This window comes from Salmo salar, chromosome ssa17 (assembly GCF_905237065.1).
Source record: "Salmo salar chromosome ssa17, Ssal_v3.1, whole genome shotgun sequence".
In the NCBI taxonomy this organism is placed as follows: Eukaryota; Metazoa; Chordata; class Actinopteri; order Salmoniformes; family Salmonidae; genus Salmo; species Salmo salar.
Genome location: NC_059458.1, coordinates 61,503,694 through 61,521,172, shown reverse-complemented (window position 1 = coordinate 61,521,172; position 17,479 = coordinate 61,503,694). Strand labels below are relative to the sequence as shown.

Sequence of the window (17,479 nt, the reverse complement as noted above, 5' to 3'; positions counted from 1 at the left end):
ACTGCTAGTTACTGCTAGTCACAAGTTCAAATGTGAATTTCTCATCCCACTGGGCAAAAACAGGTTGAATCAACGTTGTTTCCAAGTAATTTCAACAATAAAATAATCTAGGTTATGACATTGAATCAATGTGGAAAAAAGATTGGATTTGCCAAAAATCATCAACGTAAGGGAATTTCGTCTTTTTTTCAACCAACTTTTAGCCTATATCTAATGATATGGTCACATTTCTGTTCATTTCACGTTGAACTCTCATTAGTTGACAACATAACCAAATCTAAATCAAAACTAGACGCTGAAATTACATCTGTGCCCAGTGGAATGTCAATTCCTAAAATGTAATGGTCAGGAATGTTAGTACTGAAAGGGATAATTGATAGATGAGCAGACATGCAATCGTGCAACAATTTTAAAGTACTGTATTGACTTTCAACAGAATGTTTCTCATAGTATCCTATGTTTAAAGAATGCTGTATCATATCGGCTACACTAACAGTGCTGGTTGGGCTAGTTGGTTGAAGATATCTGTGCTGAATACACTGCTAGGGGTATGCTAGTGGTTCTGATGTCATCCTTGAACAATTCTCTTCCAATGCATACTGGGTCTCCCCAGCTGTTGTTTCAATATCATCTAACCGCACGTTAATAAATGCCTAATTGAAAGAGCTTGATATCCCAGTATATCCAGTTACTTGCACTTGTACACAAAGCCTCTATGAATGGCTATACCCTTCAGGCCGTTCTGTGTGTCTGTGTGTGTGTGTGTGTGTGTGTGTCTGTGTGTGTGTGTGTGTTGAATAGAGGACCATATAATTGGTATGGAGACAGCTGAACTGCCAATAACAAAAGAAACCTCTCTGGCACATTTCCCTCTGGGTAACTGCCTGTTTCTTTGTTCCGTATATAATCATTACACACACACACGCACACACACGCACACACGCACTAACACACATTATTCATGTTTGAGGTCAAGGCAAGTCAATTAATGCATTTTGATCTAGCTGTTAACCTTACAGAAGGCTAAATCACATCTTGATATTATGTGCCGTTGTGCCAGATTAGTAGTAGGCCTAGGCTGAGTTTGCTTATCAATAATTTATAGTACTGTAAATCTCTCTTTCACCCTCAGTGTTGAATAATCCTGCCGACTCCGTGATATTCTACATATCAAACAAACTGTAAGGTCTTAGAAATTTGATGGGGAGGGAGGAAGAGAAACGATTATATGAACTCCATAGAGGGGGTTCCTTCTTCTCAGAGTAGAGAATGTCTCTTTTCGATGGTATCCTTAGTTTTTCTGAAATGGGTTGTATATTATTATAAATGAAAGCAAACACACATTTGAGACCCAGTTTGTTAGACAACGGCAGTTGCTGTTGACCTGTTACTGTTTCCTTCTTGTGCTGCAGGCAGCTGTGTTTAATTGTATCTTTCTAGTCAGATTGCTGTGGATAGTAACCCAGCTGTTAATGGGTCAAGTACAGTTGTCTCTGTCAAGGGTTCATGCATCTAGACGTGTTGTCTTTTAATCTCGCTGTGTGATATAATCCATTCTAAATGCTAATGGAAAGTATGTCAGAACATGCTCTAGGAAATGGCAATGTTCCTGGTTGATACCCATTCGTTTTCCTCCCATAGCATCATCTCCTCATGGTCTGTACTGAGGCTTTGAAAGTATTGTCACGGTTCAAAATGCAGAGGTGTCTAGGGGTCGTTCATCAGATTAACAAGATTAACGTGGCCATTGGGTAACCCCCCTAAGTATTTGAAATATTAACTTTGCTCCAGAACATTATTTTTAGGATGTCCCAATACCATTAAACAACCCATAATGGCTGTGCACTTCAGATCTGCCAGTGGATCTCTTATATTTCTGCTAAAGAAACCCCTACATTTTGTCAGTGCAGATGCACTTGATACGGAAATTCTGGACAAAAGCAGATAATCAATTTTTTTTGCCATGATTTTTTTGTACAGAGGATACAGATACGATGGCCAATTTTAGGTATATACATTATCATCAAGTATCCCTGCAGTATTGTCAGGACTGGACATATGGTGGTAAACTGATGATGATGATGGTGGTATAGCAAGGTCTACACTAAAATCACTATCTGTTAGGCTATGTCATTACACACAGCAGTTTGAGCTGCACTTTAATCAGACTATTGAAAGCTCTCTGTGGTCCATGTCTGTGTATGAGAGCTCAGCAGCGTCACAGTCAGGGCCTCAGCATGGTTCTCATTAACATAGCCTTCCCAAAATTGATTTAAGGTTTACTTTGTCAATGACATCTTCCTTTTGCCTATTCAGATGCTGTCTGCAGGACTTTCAGCTTGCCCAGCAAGTTAAATGCTGTAGGCATACAATAAATGTGCTTTTCAGCATGGTTTACTGATGTTGTAACTTCAATTGTAGAAGCAGCAGGTACAATGAAGACATCTAACTAGCTTGCAGGAATCCATTGTTGTGGGTTTCCACTATGGCCAAGCTGCAAAGTCAAATTTGGCAATATCGTCAAAATGTATGGGTAAAGAATTTGCTTAGGGTTAGGTTAAAAATCAGACTTTAAGAAACCAGGGGCTTCTTGGCCAGATAGTGACGACCATTGTTGTGCACTAACGACCCGTGTTAAATGAAGACGATGTGGGGCGATGAGACAACGGAAGTCATTCCATTTCAATGGAAGAAAAGTGATGAGAAGCGAAGTGGGCGAGGGAGCGTGACCAAGGCGGGACTTAAGTTGGGGAAAACTGAACTTTATGCAAGTACTCAGCAATACTGCCGGGTTATTGACCAATCGAAGCTCACTATAGCTTCAAGCCCCTACTGGATTGGCTGTTGATACCGAGCACTACCTAGCATGTTGTCTGCTTGCTAGAAACCACATGGCGAGCCACTCTGGACAAAGCTAGCGTGGCTAAGCGATGCATCACTGCATATTAATACCCCCTAATACCGCGGCGCACAAACATTCAGCACCATAGACAGAGCCACGATCAGCATGAAATAAACAGAACAGCGCACGCTCAAACATTCAGCACCATGGACAATACCACGATCAGCAGGAAGTTAACAGAACAGCGCAAGCTCAAACATTCAGCACCATGGACAGTACTCCGATCAGCGTTGAAGTAAACAGAACAGCGCACACTCAAACATTCAACACCACCGACAGAGCCCCAATCAACACGAAGTAAACAGAACAGCGCGAGCCCAAACATTCAGCACCATGGACAGTAGGCCTACCCCGATCAGCACGAACTAAACAGAACAGTACGGTCAAACATTCAGCACCATGGACAGTATCTCGATCAGTACGAACTAAACGGAACAGTGCAGCCAAACATTCGGAACCATGGACAACACAGCAATCAGCAGAAAGAAAACTGAAAATCGCTGATTCAGCACCACGGTCACTGAACAGTGCTGTGCGCAGGCAGCTCATATAGATTAATGAGTAAAGATTGCAAAGCGCCTATGTAACAGTTTTTTTTGGTGTTGTTGAATTTTCAAACATACAATCTACCTGGAATGAAGCCATTCAAAATGTATATTACATTCTAATCATCTAGCAGACACTCCCATCCAGAACAACCCACAGGAACACCCAGGGTCAAGCGCCCTCCCCAGAGGCACATCAACAGCAACTGTTTGTTGGCCTGTGTAACGGTTTGTTGGCTTCTGTAACTGTTTGTTGGCCTCCGTAACTGTTTGTTGGCCTCCGTAACTGTTTGTTGGCCTCCGTAACTGTTTGTTGGCCTCCGTAACTGTTTGTTGGCCTCTGTAACGATTTGTTGGCCTCTGTAACGGTTTGTTGACCTCTGTAATGGTTTGTTGGCCTCTGTAACTGTTTGTTGGCTTCTGTAACTGTTTGTTGGCCTCTGTAACGATTTAATGTCCTCTGTAACAATTTCTTGGCCTCTGTAACTGTTTGTTGTCCTCTGTAATGGTTTGTTGGCCTCTGTAACTGTTTGTTGGCCTCTGTAATGGTTTGTTGGCCTCTGTAACGGTTTGTTGGCCTCTGTAACGGTTTGTTGGCCTCTGTAACTGTTTGTTGGCTTCTGTAACTGTTTGTTGGCCTCTGTAACGATTTAATGTCCTCTGTAACAATTTCTTGGCCTCTGTAACTGTTTGTTGGCCTCTGTAATGGTTTGTTGGCCTCTGTAACTGTTTGTTGGTCTCTGTAACTGTTTGTTGGCCTCTGTAACGGTTTGTTGGCTTCTGTAACTGTTTGTTGGTCTCCGTAACGGTTTGTTGGCCTCTGTAACTGTTTGTTGGGCTCCGTAACGGTTTGTTGGCCTCTGTAACTGTTTGTTGGCCTCCGTAACTGTTTGTTAGCCTCTGTAACGGTTTGTTGGCTTCTGTAACGGTTTGTTGGGTTCTGTAACTGTTTGTTGGCCTCTGTAACTGTTTGTTGTCCTCTGTAACGATTTGTTGGCCTCTGTAACTGTTTGTTGGCCTCCGTAACTGTTTGTTGGCCTCTGTAACTGTTTGTTGTCCTCTGTAACGGTTTGTTGGCCTCTGTAACTGTTTGTTGGCCTCCGTAACGGTTTGTTGGCCTCTGTAACTGTTTGTTAGCCTCTGTAACGGTTTGTTGGCCTCTGTAACTGTTTGTTGGCCTCTGTAACTGTTTGTGTCCTCTGTAACGGTTTGTTGGCCTCTGTAACTGTTTGTTGGCCTACGTAACGGTTTGTTGGCCTCTGTAACTGTTTGTTAGCCTCTGTAACGGTTTGTAGGCTTCTGTAACGGTTTGTTGGCTTCTGTAACTGTTTGTTGGCCTCTGTAACTGTTTGTTGGCTTCTGTAACGGTTTGTTGGCTTATGTAACGGTTTGTTGGCCTCTGTAACTGTTTGTTGGACTCTGTAACTGTTTGTTGGCCTCTGTAACTGTTTGTTGGTCTCCGTAATGGTTTGTTGGCCTCTGCAACTGTTTGTTGGCCTCCGTAACTGTTTGTTGGCCTCTGTAACTGTTTGTTGGCCTCTGTAACTGTTTTTTGTCCTCTGTAACGGTTTGTTGGTCTCTGTAACTGTTTGTTGGCCTCCGTAACGGTTTGTTGGCCTCTGTAACTGTTTGTTAGCCTCTGTAACTGTTTGTTGGTCTCCGTAATGGTTTGTTGGCCTGCGTTACGGTTTGTTGGCCTCCGTAACTGTTTGTTGGCCTCTGTAACTGTTTGTTGTCCTCTGTAACGGTTTGTTGGCCTCCGTAACTGTTTGTTGGCCTCTGTAACGGTTTGTTGGCCTCTGTAACGATTTGTTGGCCTCTGTAACGATTTGATGTCCTCTGTAATGATTTCTTGGCCTCTTTAACTGTTTGTTGGCCTCTGTAACGGTTTGTTGGCCTCTGTAACTGTTTGTTGGGCTCCGTAACGGTTTGTTGGACTCTGTAACTGTTTGTTGTCCTCCGTAACGGTTTGTTGGCCTCTGTAACTGTTTGTTAGCCTCTGTAACGGTTTGTTGGCTTCTGTAACGGTTTGTTGGCTTCTGTAACTGTTTGTTGGCCTCTGTAACTGTTTGTTGTCCTCTGTAACGGTTTGTTGGCTTCTGTAACGGTTTGTTGGCTTCTGTAACTGTTTGTTGGCCTCTGTAACTGTTTGTTGGCCTCCGTAACGGTTTGTTGGCCTCTGTAACTGTTTGTTAGCCTCTGTAATGGTTTGTTGGCTTCTGTAACGGTTTGTTGGCTTCTGTAACTGTTTGTTGGCCTCTGTAACTGTTTGTTGGCTTCTGTAACGGTTTGTTGGCTTCTGTAACGGTTTGTTGGCCTCTGTAACTGTTTGTTGGACTCTGTAACTGTTTGTTGGCCTCTGTAACTGTTTGTTGGTCTCCGTAATGGTTTGTTGGCCTCTGTAACTGTTTGTTGGCCTCCGTAACTGTTTGTTGGCCTCTGTAACTGTTTGTTGTCCTCTGTAACGGTTTGTTGGCCTCCGTAACTGTTTGTTGTCCTCTGTAACGGTTTGTTGGCCTCCGTAACTGTTTGTTGGCCTCTGTAACTGTTTGTTGGCCTCTGTAACTGTTTGTTGGCCTCTGTAACTGTTTGTTGGTCTCTGTAACTGTTTGTTGGCCTCCGTAACTGTTTGTTGGCCTCTGTAACGGTTTGTTGGCCTCCGTAACTGTTTGTTGGCCTCTGTAACTGTTTGTTGGCCTCTGTAACTGTTTGTTGGCCTCTGTAACTGTTTGTTGGTCTCTGTAACTGTTTGTTGTTCTCCGTAATGGTTTGTTGGCCTCTGTAACTGTTTGTTGGCCTCCGTAACTGTTTGTTGGCCTCTGTAACTGTTTGTTGGCCTCTGTAACGGTTTGTTGGCCTCTGTAACGGTTTTGGTTGCCTCTGTAACTGTTTGTTGGGTTCCGTAACGGTTTGTTGGCCTCTGTAACTGTTTGTTGTCCTCCGTAACGGTTTGTTGGCCTCTGTAACTGTTTGTTGGCCTCTGTAACTGTTTGTTGTCCTCTGTAACGGTTTGTTGGCCTCTGTAACTGTTTGTTGGCCTCTGTAATGGTTTGTTGGCCTCTGTAACTGTTTGTTGGCCTCTGTAACTGTTTGTTGGTCTCCGTAATGGTTTGTTGGCATCTGTAACTGTTTGTTGGGCTCCGTAACGGTTTGTTGGCCTCTGTAACTGTTTGTTGTCCTCCGTAACGGTTTGTTGGCCTCTGTAACTGTTTGTTGGCCTCTGTAACTGTTTGTTAGCCTCTGTAACGGTTTGTTGGCTTCTGTAACGGTTTGATGGCTTCTGTAACTGTTTGTTGGCCTCTGTAACTGTTTGTTGTCCTCTGTAACGGTTTGTTGGCCTCTGTAACTGTTTGTTGGCCTCTGTAATGGTTTGTTGGCCTCTGTAACTGTTTGTTGGCCTCTGGAACTGTTTGTTGGTTCTCCGTAATGGTTTGTTGGCCTCTGTAACTGTTTGTTGGCCTCTGTAACCGTTTGTTGACTTCTTTAACTGTTTGTTGTTCTCTTTAACGGTTTATTGGCCTCTGTTACTGTTTGTTGGCCTCTGTAATGGTTTGTTGGCCTCTGTAACTGTTTGTTGGCCTCTGTAACTGTTTGTTGGCCTCTGTAACTGTTTGTTGGCCTCCGTAACTGTTTGTTGGCCTCTGTAACTGTTTGTTGGCCTCTGTAACTGTTTGTTGGCCTCTGTAATGGTTTGTTGGCCTCTGTAACTGTTTGTTGGCCTCTGTAACTGTTTGTTGGTCTCCGTAATGGTTTGTTGGCCTCTGTAACTGTTTGTTGGCCTCCGTAACTGTTTGTTGGCCTCTGTAACAGTTTGTTGGCCTCTGTAACGGTTTGTTGGCCTCTGTAACGGTTTGTTGGCCTTTGTAACTGTTTGTTGGCCTTCGTAACGGTTTGTTGGCCTCTGTAACTGTTTGTTGGGCTCCGTAACGGTTTGTTGTCCTCTGTAACTGTTTGTTGTCCTCCGTAACGGTTTGTTGGCCTCTGTAACTGTTTGTTAGCCTCTGTAACGGTTTGTTGGCTTCTGTAACGGTTTGTTGGCTTCTGTAACTGTTTGTTGGCCTCTGTAACGGTTTGTTGTCCTCTGTAACGGTTTGTTGGCCTCTGTAACTGTTTGTTGGCCTCTGTAATGGTTTGTTGGCCTCTGTAACTGTTTGTTGGCCTCTGTGCAGACTGAGGGCCTGCTGAATAAACTCTCTGCCATGCTTGCCTATTCTACTGTTCCCCTTTCACTTGAACTGTAGATCACTTAAACTGTATAATTGTGAAAAATATTGGAATGCTCTGACTCTTTGGTACCCCACTACAACTGTCCCAATTAGAATTTGTATAGCAATCATTTTTGGAAGTTACAACATTAACAACAGTCATTGCTTATTGTATAGTAATGGAGCGTTTTATGTTATTTCACAAATAGAAGAACAGTCCATATCCACTTCTGGAAGAACAAAAATCAGGCTACTCAACTCCATTCCTGTAGACCTATACAAATACAATGCAATATTTGCTATGTAATAACACGTTAATACAATGTTATAAGCTAAGATCTTGTTTCTCATGGAAACTGGTCTACATTCTGATTTTAAGAAATGTATAGATATAAAAAATGTGATGTAGCAGACAAAATGCTTTGTCTTTTCAAATTGAAAATGTTGCCAAAGCAAAGCAATGATTTCATATAACTGTTGTTTGTGTATCAGCAACAGCGCCCCTCTTAGTGGTTGCCACGGTATGACTTGACTTGTGCTCCTTGGCACCCAGAGCAGTTGGGGAACCACGTAGCATGGTACTCTCTGACGTATGGGCATTCCCCGCGGCATATGTATTATGTAGTCTGTTCAAGGCTGACAATAACACCGCGTTTTCCAGTATCCCAAAGTGTGGGGAGTAAAGGAACCCGGAGACGGAAAGATCACTCACATTCCTGTGACATGTTAATATGGGTTATCCTTTTTTAATCGGTGCATTCTCTATATAATAAAGGTTCCAGGCATTCCGAAATAATAATAAGAAATATTTCCAGGCATTCCGAAATATGTTGTTGTGTAAACTTCCTGAACAAACAGCGAAGGAAGTGGCGGACAGGATTGCCATTGCTCTCCGGTGACTACTGGACTGTTTTTACACCTTCATTCTAAATAAGGAAGCAGCCTGTCAGACATATGACCAGCGTCCCAATTTGGGCTCCGTCAAAGTACTCATTGCATCCCATGATTGCTCAACTCTACCCAATGAAACTCCTCTCCCCCTGCCCCATCTCACATGTGAGGTGATAGCGGCTGCACATACTCTCATCAGATTTGCAGCTCAGCGCTTGCTGCATACACTTGCTGGGTTGCAACTTTTTCTTCCTCTCCCTCTCTCCCCTCGCTCACTTCGACGGGCAGCAATGAAGTCAGAGTGATGTCATATAAGGATGCGAGTGCCTGGCAAGGTGACATAGGTTTTTGGTGAGTGTGGTATTCTCCACAGCCAGCGTTGCCTATCGAGAGAGGCGCGGAGCTGCAAAAGATGATCAGCACCACCACCTCAAGCTCTGTCACGCTCTCTCCTTTTTCTACTCCTCTTTCGGGCTGTCATTTCATGCCAGAAGACCTGACCTGCCTTCCAAAAATAAGCCTTTGCCACCATGCCGAAGGAAGAAAAACAAGAAGAGAGGTATTTTTAGGCCCATTAACTTTGACCACGTGCCCCGAAGGTAAACTGGATGGCCATTGCGCAAAGGTTCTTCATCGGTATGTGCAACGAGGCAAGCACGCACTGGACGTTGACTGCAATTGTTCTCTTGGGGTCTCTATTGGGGATTGTGTCATCATATCCGATTCCAAGCAGGACTAATGCAACTTTATTGGAGCAAAGGTGGGAGACCCTCTTTTCCCGCTCTGTTCTGGGAATCTCTGGGGCGAAATCGGACATGAACTGGGAGAGTGACTATTTGCTGGGCATCAAGAGAGTGCGGCGACTTTACTGCAACGTGGGCATTGGATTTCACCTGCAGATCCTCCCTGACGGCAGGATAAACGGTGTACACAATGAGAACCAGTACAGTGAGTCGCATCCTGAAATGTAATTCAATAGAGAACATATAATATGAGCGGTCCCAAGTAAAGGCGACTTGAGAGCTCCTTGTCGGTCTTGCATGATATTTAATCATTGGGGTCGACAACGTTGAATGTCTCTCAAAGCAAAGACAAATCTATTAAAAAACCTTGTATCAGTCAGTGCTAAATATCTTCCCAGGCCAAAACATGACATGAATGCTTGGACCAATATAGACGCCAACTTATTTTTACACTGGCTCCTTCTGTGGCCCAGAAAAGGATTGCCATGCACGTCAGAAAGTGCAGTTATGATATATATTTATTTGGGCAATAGGAAATGAACAGCGTTGCTCCCCAAATGATACAGAACAAAGACGATGCAAGCAGAGTAGCCACCTACAAGGTTACACCCACCACTGTATTATGCACGTCTTTGTTCCCCCATAATCAAACGCATTGATACACTGCCAATTTGACAAGGTTCCTCTGTATAACACCATGCTTTGTTTGACTAGGTCTAATAGAGATCTCTACGGTGGAGCTAGGAGTGCTAAGTATGTATGGGGTGAGAAGTGAGCTGTTTGTCGCAATGAACAGCAGAGGAAGGTTGTATGGAACGGTAGGTGTGCGCAACTGTATTTCCCTATTGCTGGGCATGCTGTTTCTAACAGAGATGGAGGAAAACGCAATGTGTTTGAGATGAGCTAAATTCTTTGTTAATATGTTATTACAAATTATATTTGATCAATAATTGGTTTTGTTAAGTAGAGCCTCTGCATTATTTTGTTCTCTGTGAATCAAATCTTACCTCACTGATGGGAGCATTCATGACGCACGGAATGAATCCATTATAAATGATTCATAATTCCCAATTGCCCAGGGTATAACTTGTTTCAGTACGGTCTTTCTGTAGCCAGTGTAGAATAATGGAAAGGGGTTTGGGAAACGATAACCAACATAGAATTCTTATTGAAATATGATCTGTTGAATAAGACGATATTAACGATGCTTATTGAACTCGTTAGTTAACATTAGCCTAATAGTCTACCAATCATCTGATTGCTTTTCTGGCATTTGAATGTCTGAAGTTATTTATTGGAATCAATAAACTTTCAAGGTAGGCCTACTAATCTAAAGAGAAGGAGTTTTAGCATTGATGATATTAAGATTGATTTTATGGCCCATTGTTGAATGAAAATATTGCACCATAGTGTTTGCCTACTGTTGTAAATTGGTCTGAATTGGCAAACATTAGGCTCTGACATTTTAGCCTATAAAACTGCACCCTGCTTTTGTCCTGCAGTCAAAGATGGTTGAGTATGAAGATATCGTAAAACTTCAATTAAATGCAGTCTCAAATAGCCGCCTGTTCCTTTTAATAGCCGGGCATCGTCGCACATTTCAGCAAATAAACGCCTGTTTCAAATAAACGATGGATCTAAATGCATTGTTTACAAGTGAACTTCAGTGCAAATGGTAAAGATTGCGCAATAGAAGATACAGGAGAGCAACAGTATTGCCATGGATGAGACTGCTTGTTTTGGTAGCCTCAATTACAGTGGATACAAAGAGTGAGAGAATGATGCTGAAGCTGAAGCTGAAATTGCAAGTCTGATCTGCAATGGATGTGTTATTATAATGTTTATACTGGTCATACTGGTCATAATAAAGTGTGGTACTCTTTTCAACATTTTATTGAGCAATAGATGCCTTGCTCAAATGGGAGCCTCCAATTCAAACACCCATTAGACAGATCTGCAAGTGTTATAATGTATGCGCCAGTTGTGTTCGGTGATTGAAGCAAATAAACCGCTCTGGCTATTAATTTAAGTTTTACAGTATTTAGAAACTGCATCTCCAATAGAAATCCCCTATCACGCTTGTAGGTGATGTCATGGCAACGTTGGCTAGCTAAACTCATGCGCAGAAACACATCATCGGTACTAATGGTCGTTCGGTGTCGAACTGCGCATGTGCAGGCCACCAATCAAAGGCACTCCTTTGATATAAAGTTGTTTTTGACAAAAATTACAACATGTAAGTGTCAGATTTCGAGGAAATGAACAACTAAGGAAGAATTTTTCACTTCTCTCATTGACTTCTCAAGGGTTTCCGGAAGTCTCGCGATGTTGGGCCTCTGGGTTTAGAAACTGACTGAACTGAGTAGTGTTTAGCTGCAGTAAGCATCCAAATCGATTGCCGTGGAGGAGATCTACAAGTTGCTGAAATGCATTTAATGTGTTCAGCTTGACAAGACACTGTAAATTAGCAGGCAATGATTCATCATGACGCTGTCATGAACTCTTTTTAACCAGATTTAGTCCAGTCCTGTTTCTTCCCTATTTTGAAAACGTTTTAAATATTTTATTGTCTGTATGTTTATGTTAGATTGGCACAAAACCCAATACTTGAATCATGAATTATTTTTTTTTAAATATAAAAAAAAAGATTACTATAGAACTTAACAGAAATCTAGGGCATGTGGTTTTAGAAGTTTGAAGTGGTCATTTAAAGCCAGCATGCAGTATTTTTAATTAACAGTTTTAATCATCACTGTATGTCTATTTCATGGAAAATAACTCAAAATATATATTTTAAAATGTATTTCACTTTTGCCATTGAAATTATGTCTGATCATGTAGGTGGGTTGATACAAATGTAAATATATTTACATAAACAACCCTGATTGGTGGATAGGATCGTCTAGACTTTAGAGCCTGACCCGTTTACCCCTTCACAGTAGGAGGATACATATGCAAATAAAAGATGACCGGTCGTTGGTCAGAATAACCAGATCAGATTATAATGTCATGCTGTGGGCAAAAAACTCCATCCCATTTTAACAGGCTGAAATTCCAGGCGTTTTTTTTCTCCAAAAGCTCTTACACTAAAATAATTTTCACAATTTCAGAGCGTTATTTCAACTTCATAGTTTGGAAATATAATTTAAAAAAAACTGGAAATCAGGTTTTTGAATGCACTTCCCCTTTAATAATGAGTAAAATATAATCCATCTCAAATGTTAGGCAACAATATTTGTCTACTGAACTGTGTCATGTGGTCTGGTGCAGGAAGAGGAACTATGCCATCCATCTAAGCTTTTGCCAAAGCACGCTTGTCGTGTAATGTTCATCCTGTGGTCCTCCTAACTTGAGCTTTTTGTTGACCTTGTCTCTCCATTTGCCATTTTTAGAAATTCTTCCGGGACGAGTGCAAGTTCAAGGAGACCTTGCTGCCAAACAACTATAATGCCTATGAGTCTTCGGTTTACAAGGGCTTCTACATCGCCCTCAGCAAACATGGCCGCGCAAAGAGAGGCAACAAGGCCACCACCGCCATGACTGTCACACACTTCCTCCCCCGATTATTATGATCAAAGCTGGCAATAACTCACTAATTTGCACATGTGGATGTTCTCCCAGGTAATATAGAATTATACAATATACATATACACCATTTCAAAAGGACTGCAAAAACTACACAAGTATTTATTATCTTTATATATGTATATTTGGATAGCTACCTTTGTATTAGAACTTATGTCATTATTTGCTGCTTATCACGTATCATTATCGATTGAGGAGTGTAAGGCTTTGCCAGTCTTCACTTTACTGTGGTGCGTGCCGTAATGGAAGTTCGCTTCACCCTGCCCCAGGATCTGTGCGTTAGAGATGTCGACGATGAGTATGACACGTCTTCTTTCTACTTCCCAGGAAGCTCCAAATCAAACTCCCATTAGACAGATCTGCAAGTGTTATAATGTCAAAATACTTTCAGCTGAGAAACTATCGTCATTTAATCCCGTTACAGCCGGTATGTACTTCCAAAAAAGGACTAAATAAACATTTACAAGCAACTAACATTTTTTTCGTATTTGGCACCTCCAATGTATTGAGATGTTGTAGACTTGAGTAAATTAAAATAGTTGCTCAGCCAAACTCCATAACAAACGGATTTTGACATTATAACACTTGCATAGCTGTCTAATGGGAGTTTGAATCTGAGCTTCCTGGGCATTAAAGACATCTCTAACTCACAGATACTGGGACAGCTTCACCCTGTCTTTAGGGTGGATGACTAATATCCTTAGCTTTTAGGAGTGAAATGGATACTTTTTATTACCTCAAAGAACCACTTGACTGGATAAAGAGATGCATGGAGTTACTGTATGCTCAAGGTAATACCTGTTTAGTTTATCCTTTCTCTGAGACCTTTGAGCACTTGCTGGTTCACTCCCCTGTGTTCAAGATTGCTATTTTCAAGCAAAAAGGGGGATTGAGAACGAGACTACTTAAATGCACTTCTCTTGCTGCACGATGTGAAGGTGCCTTGGTGTTCCCACTTGTGGCCCCCTTAAACTTGCATGTAAGAGACACCCACTGTAGTCAGAAATAGGGCTGACACTCCGAGGAGGGCGTCGGGGGGGGGGCAGGTTATCTCTGGTTTATTTTCTTTTTCTGTTATTAGATGGATTAAGTAATATACACTCTGGTACACAGAGAGAAGACTAGAGGAGAACTCAGCCATGAGTGTGGGGAGGTAGAGAAACTCAGTTCCCACCCACAGTAGAAGTTTAACCCCCATGTGAGACTCCAGTCTCTCCGCAAGGTCATTTAAACATGGTGGGGCAGTTATGTGTTACAGACTGGATTCAAACCTCCTTTGTCTCAGAACTATTTTATTTCATGGCTTGAAATGAACTGAAAAAGGGACTAGCATAAGAACACACAATAAAACATGTATCTGCTCACAAACTGGGATACTGCTGACATACCCAAAAGCTTTAGCGTTTGGCTTTGGGTAAGTGTGTGAAATGTAAAACTGCAAGCTTTTGTGCATCGCCATACATAAACATGTCTATTAAGCCAATGAAAAATGATGTAAATATTGACAAATGTGAAACAGGAAAAAGAACCAGGAACAAGTGGCGTAGTTCAGGTTGCACAGTGACCATCCATGATGGTGCCTGATGTATTTTATGTTGGTGAGAATCGTTCCCATACATGATTATTTATTTAGTTGTTTGTTAATGTGTTTGGTGAAATCCCAGATCAGTGTGCTCTGCAGCAACATTGCCGTGGCAGAAAGTTGTTGGAAGCTGTAATTGGATGGTTTTAAATGTAATTACGGGAGGCTCAGTTCCTAGAGTCAATGTGTAGCACCGGACTGAAGGACAGTGCAGTGCCTCATAGTTGATAGTGTTCTTTCCTCTGCGGCTGCTTACTTGAAAACTGAGGCTTCTCATTCTACCCGACCCCAAGTCACCCTCTGGGAATGTTCTCTTTGGTGGAGCCGAGGAGGAGCAGGACTATTTTAACCTAGGAAAGACTTATGGGATGCGGCCTGCTGTCTCTGTTTGTTGAATCCCCTGCAAGAATGTGTCTTGGCCAGGATGACTGGCTGCTCCCCAAATACTCCCCTTTAACCAGTTCCACCCTGGTCGTCAGATAACCCTGTGAAAACCCATGGGGCTGGAGGGACCTTGGGATTCCAGCAGTTACCCAGGAGCTTCCCCTCCTGCATTAGTCGTTTTTTAGTTCACGGTCAGAGTCATGGACCAGTGTTGACCCTGACTCTGTGTCTAGGGTGGTCTGCTATTTGGGTCACCTCCCATCAAATCAATGTTTGTCTCTATTTGATAGTATTATCGCTCTATTTAATGAATTTGCAATGAATTTGATGTAAAGCTAGTTGATCGGTTTTAAAGGGACATACAGGGCTGTGCTGGGTTGATTCTTTATTTATGGAATTCTTTATGCACTGTTTGAATGGTCTCCATAGAAAGACCATCAGTGGCCTCCAAGACTTCCATCTTGTCCTTAATTGCTCTTATAAGCGTGGCTTTAAAGCTATAGTCTGTGATTGGTGCATCCATTTTTGGACATTAAATGTAATGTAATGAGGCTTTATAGCCATTTATTCTTAAAGAATATAACTTAGAAATGCCTCATGACCTTGGTTAAACAGTCTTACCCCATCATAACCCAAAATATAAGCTTGGTTTATTCCACTGTTTGTGAACAATGTAATTGTAAACAAATACTGTGGATTAAAAATTGGTTAAAACTATAAAAACTAGGGGCTAGGCAGCGTTTTGTTGTTCGAATCATAGACTGTAGCTTTAAAAAATTATATATACACCTGTCATTGTCACTTTTCATATCTGATTGCCTGGCTGAGAATGCATGTGTCTGAGATCTACCGTTGTTTGAGTTATGTCTTTAATTTCTTTTGGTTTGATGCGTCTGCCCTGCATTAATGTGAATGCAGATATCATTTTTGCTCCTCTCACACCCCTTTCCTCACACACTTGTGCGTAGCCTACATCCGAATACTTCCAGGGAGGGGGACCTCTGCAGACTTGATGCAGTACTTGAGACAAAGAGCAAAGTCACTGCAATTCTCTATCCTCCCAGTTCTCTGTGTCTCTACAGCAGACCTTGTGGGCCATTGTGACGTCAACCAACTAACTGCTCTTCAGGAATCACCTGGCTCTGCCTGAGAACCAAGGCTCTCATGCCAAAAGACTGTGGACAAGAGCTTCCAATCCTGTCTAAAACAACCCTTCCCTTACACTTTCGCAGTCTTTACAGAGAGGTCTTGGAACGGTTATTTAAAGATTTTAGTGGCACATTGGAGTATTGCAGGGGAGTTTCATATTGCAGAGTAACTGTTAAATGATTTCCACAGTTTACAAGAGTCCGTTGAGGTTATTTTCAGGATTGATGGAAGCTTTCTCTAAAGGGCAGCACCTACCTACCTGTACACTTACTGTGGTGTACGACAGGAACGTACTAGGATGGATTATTATGGACATACAATTAATCTGTCACACGGTATAGTGGCCTGGATCAAATCTCCTTTTCCTAACTTGTTGTAATGAGAATCTATGTACTGGAAGTAAATCCTGTTGTTTGTCTATTGGTTAAAGAGTGATGTCAGAGATCAGACTAAAGACGTATTGCCGCTGTGACTGCATGTGGTATTACATGAAAACGTTCTGGGATACTTATTGACATTGGTAAAAGTAAAAACGAAAAATAATCAGATACATTGTTCTGATAAAAGTGAGGCAAATATGTATTTAATAAGTTCAATGTGAGTTCATTGAACAGATAAATCCTCATGTCAACATACCTGTGTGTGTGTGTGTGTGTGTGTGTGTGTGTGTGTGTGTGTGTGTGTGTGTGTGTGTGTGTGTGTGTGTGTGTGTGTGTGTGTGTGTGTGTGTGTGTGTGTGTGTGTGTGTGTGTGTGTAAGAGTCTTGCACGCCCTCCCTCAAAGTCAACAAGATGTCAAAGGTGCACCTTATCAGAGATCTTGAAAATATTGAAAGTAGTGCTGCTTGTGAAAAGTGAAATTTTGCTATCTTAAAGTAGCTTATAAAATGCTGTCTTTCCAATGTCTGAGCATGGTAATGGGATAGTGAGGCAACTAAAAGCTGGAAGCCTAAAGATTACAGGTTGATATTCTGTTCCCTATCAGACTTGACCAAAACATACGACCGCAATAAATTCTAGTTCTTTTTGAAAATGATTTGTGAAATGTGTCAATGAACTTCAGCAGAGAAGGCATCCTGTTATCATGCTCCGCTAACTCTAAAAGCTGTCTGAAGCCCACCAAGCCTGATTGGGAGTGTGTCTGCATGTGTATCCCTTGTGTGTTTCGGCAAAACTTTCTTTCTCTTGGTTTTGTACCCCTGCACTAAGGGGAGTGAGCTTCCACCTATGCCCCTTCTCTCTGTTAACATATACCTCACCTTCTGCCTTAGTTTTAATTTGTTATGACGATTGTAAAATAGTAGACTTCTGCAATCATTTATTTCTGAAAAACTGATGAGGCTACGTAAGAATAATAATATATTGAAAATGTTTTTCCTTTTATTTTTGTACGTATGTGCTGTGCACAGCATTCTACTGTATTCCTGAGATACCAATAAACGTTTGTTTTATACTTGTTGTTTTCTTGGTTTCTTATTGAGCCCGGGGCTGTAT

General features: G+C 41.9%; 1 protein-coding gene across 1 annotated transcript; it reads left to right on the top strand.

Annotated features, from left to right (window-relative positions):
• The first annotated feature begins 8,660 nt into the window (after positions 1 to 8,660).
• On the top strand, positions 8,661 to 17,438 carry LOC106576263 (fibroblast growth factor 4B). Its single transcript, XM_014153346.2, has 3 exons — positions 8,661 to 9,491; positions 10,001 to 10,104; positions 12,679 to 17,438. The coding sequence occupies exons 1-3, from the start codon at positions 9,152 to 9,154 to the stop codon at positions 12,856 to 12,858; spliced, it is 624 nt and encodes a 207-aa protein (XP_014008821.1). The 5' UTR covers positions 8,661 to 9,151; the 3' UTR covers positions 12,859 to 17,438.
• The last annotated feature ends 41 nt before the right edge of the window (positions 17,439 to 17,479 follow it).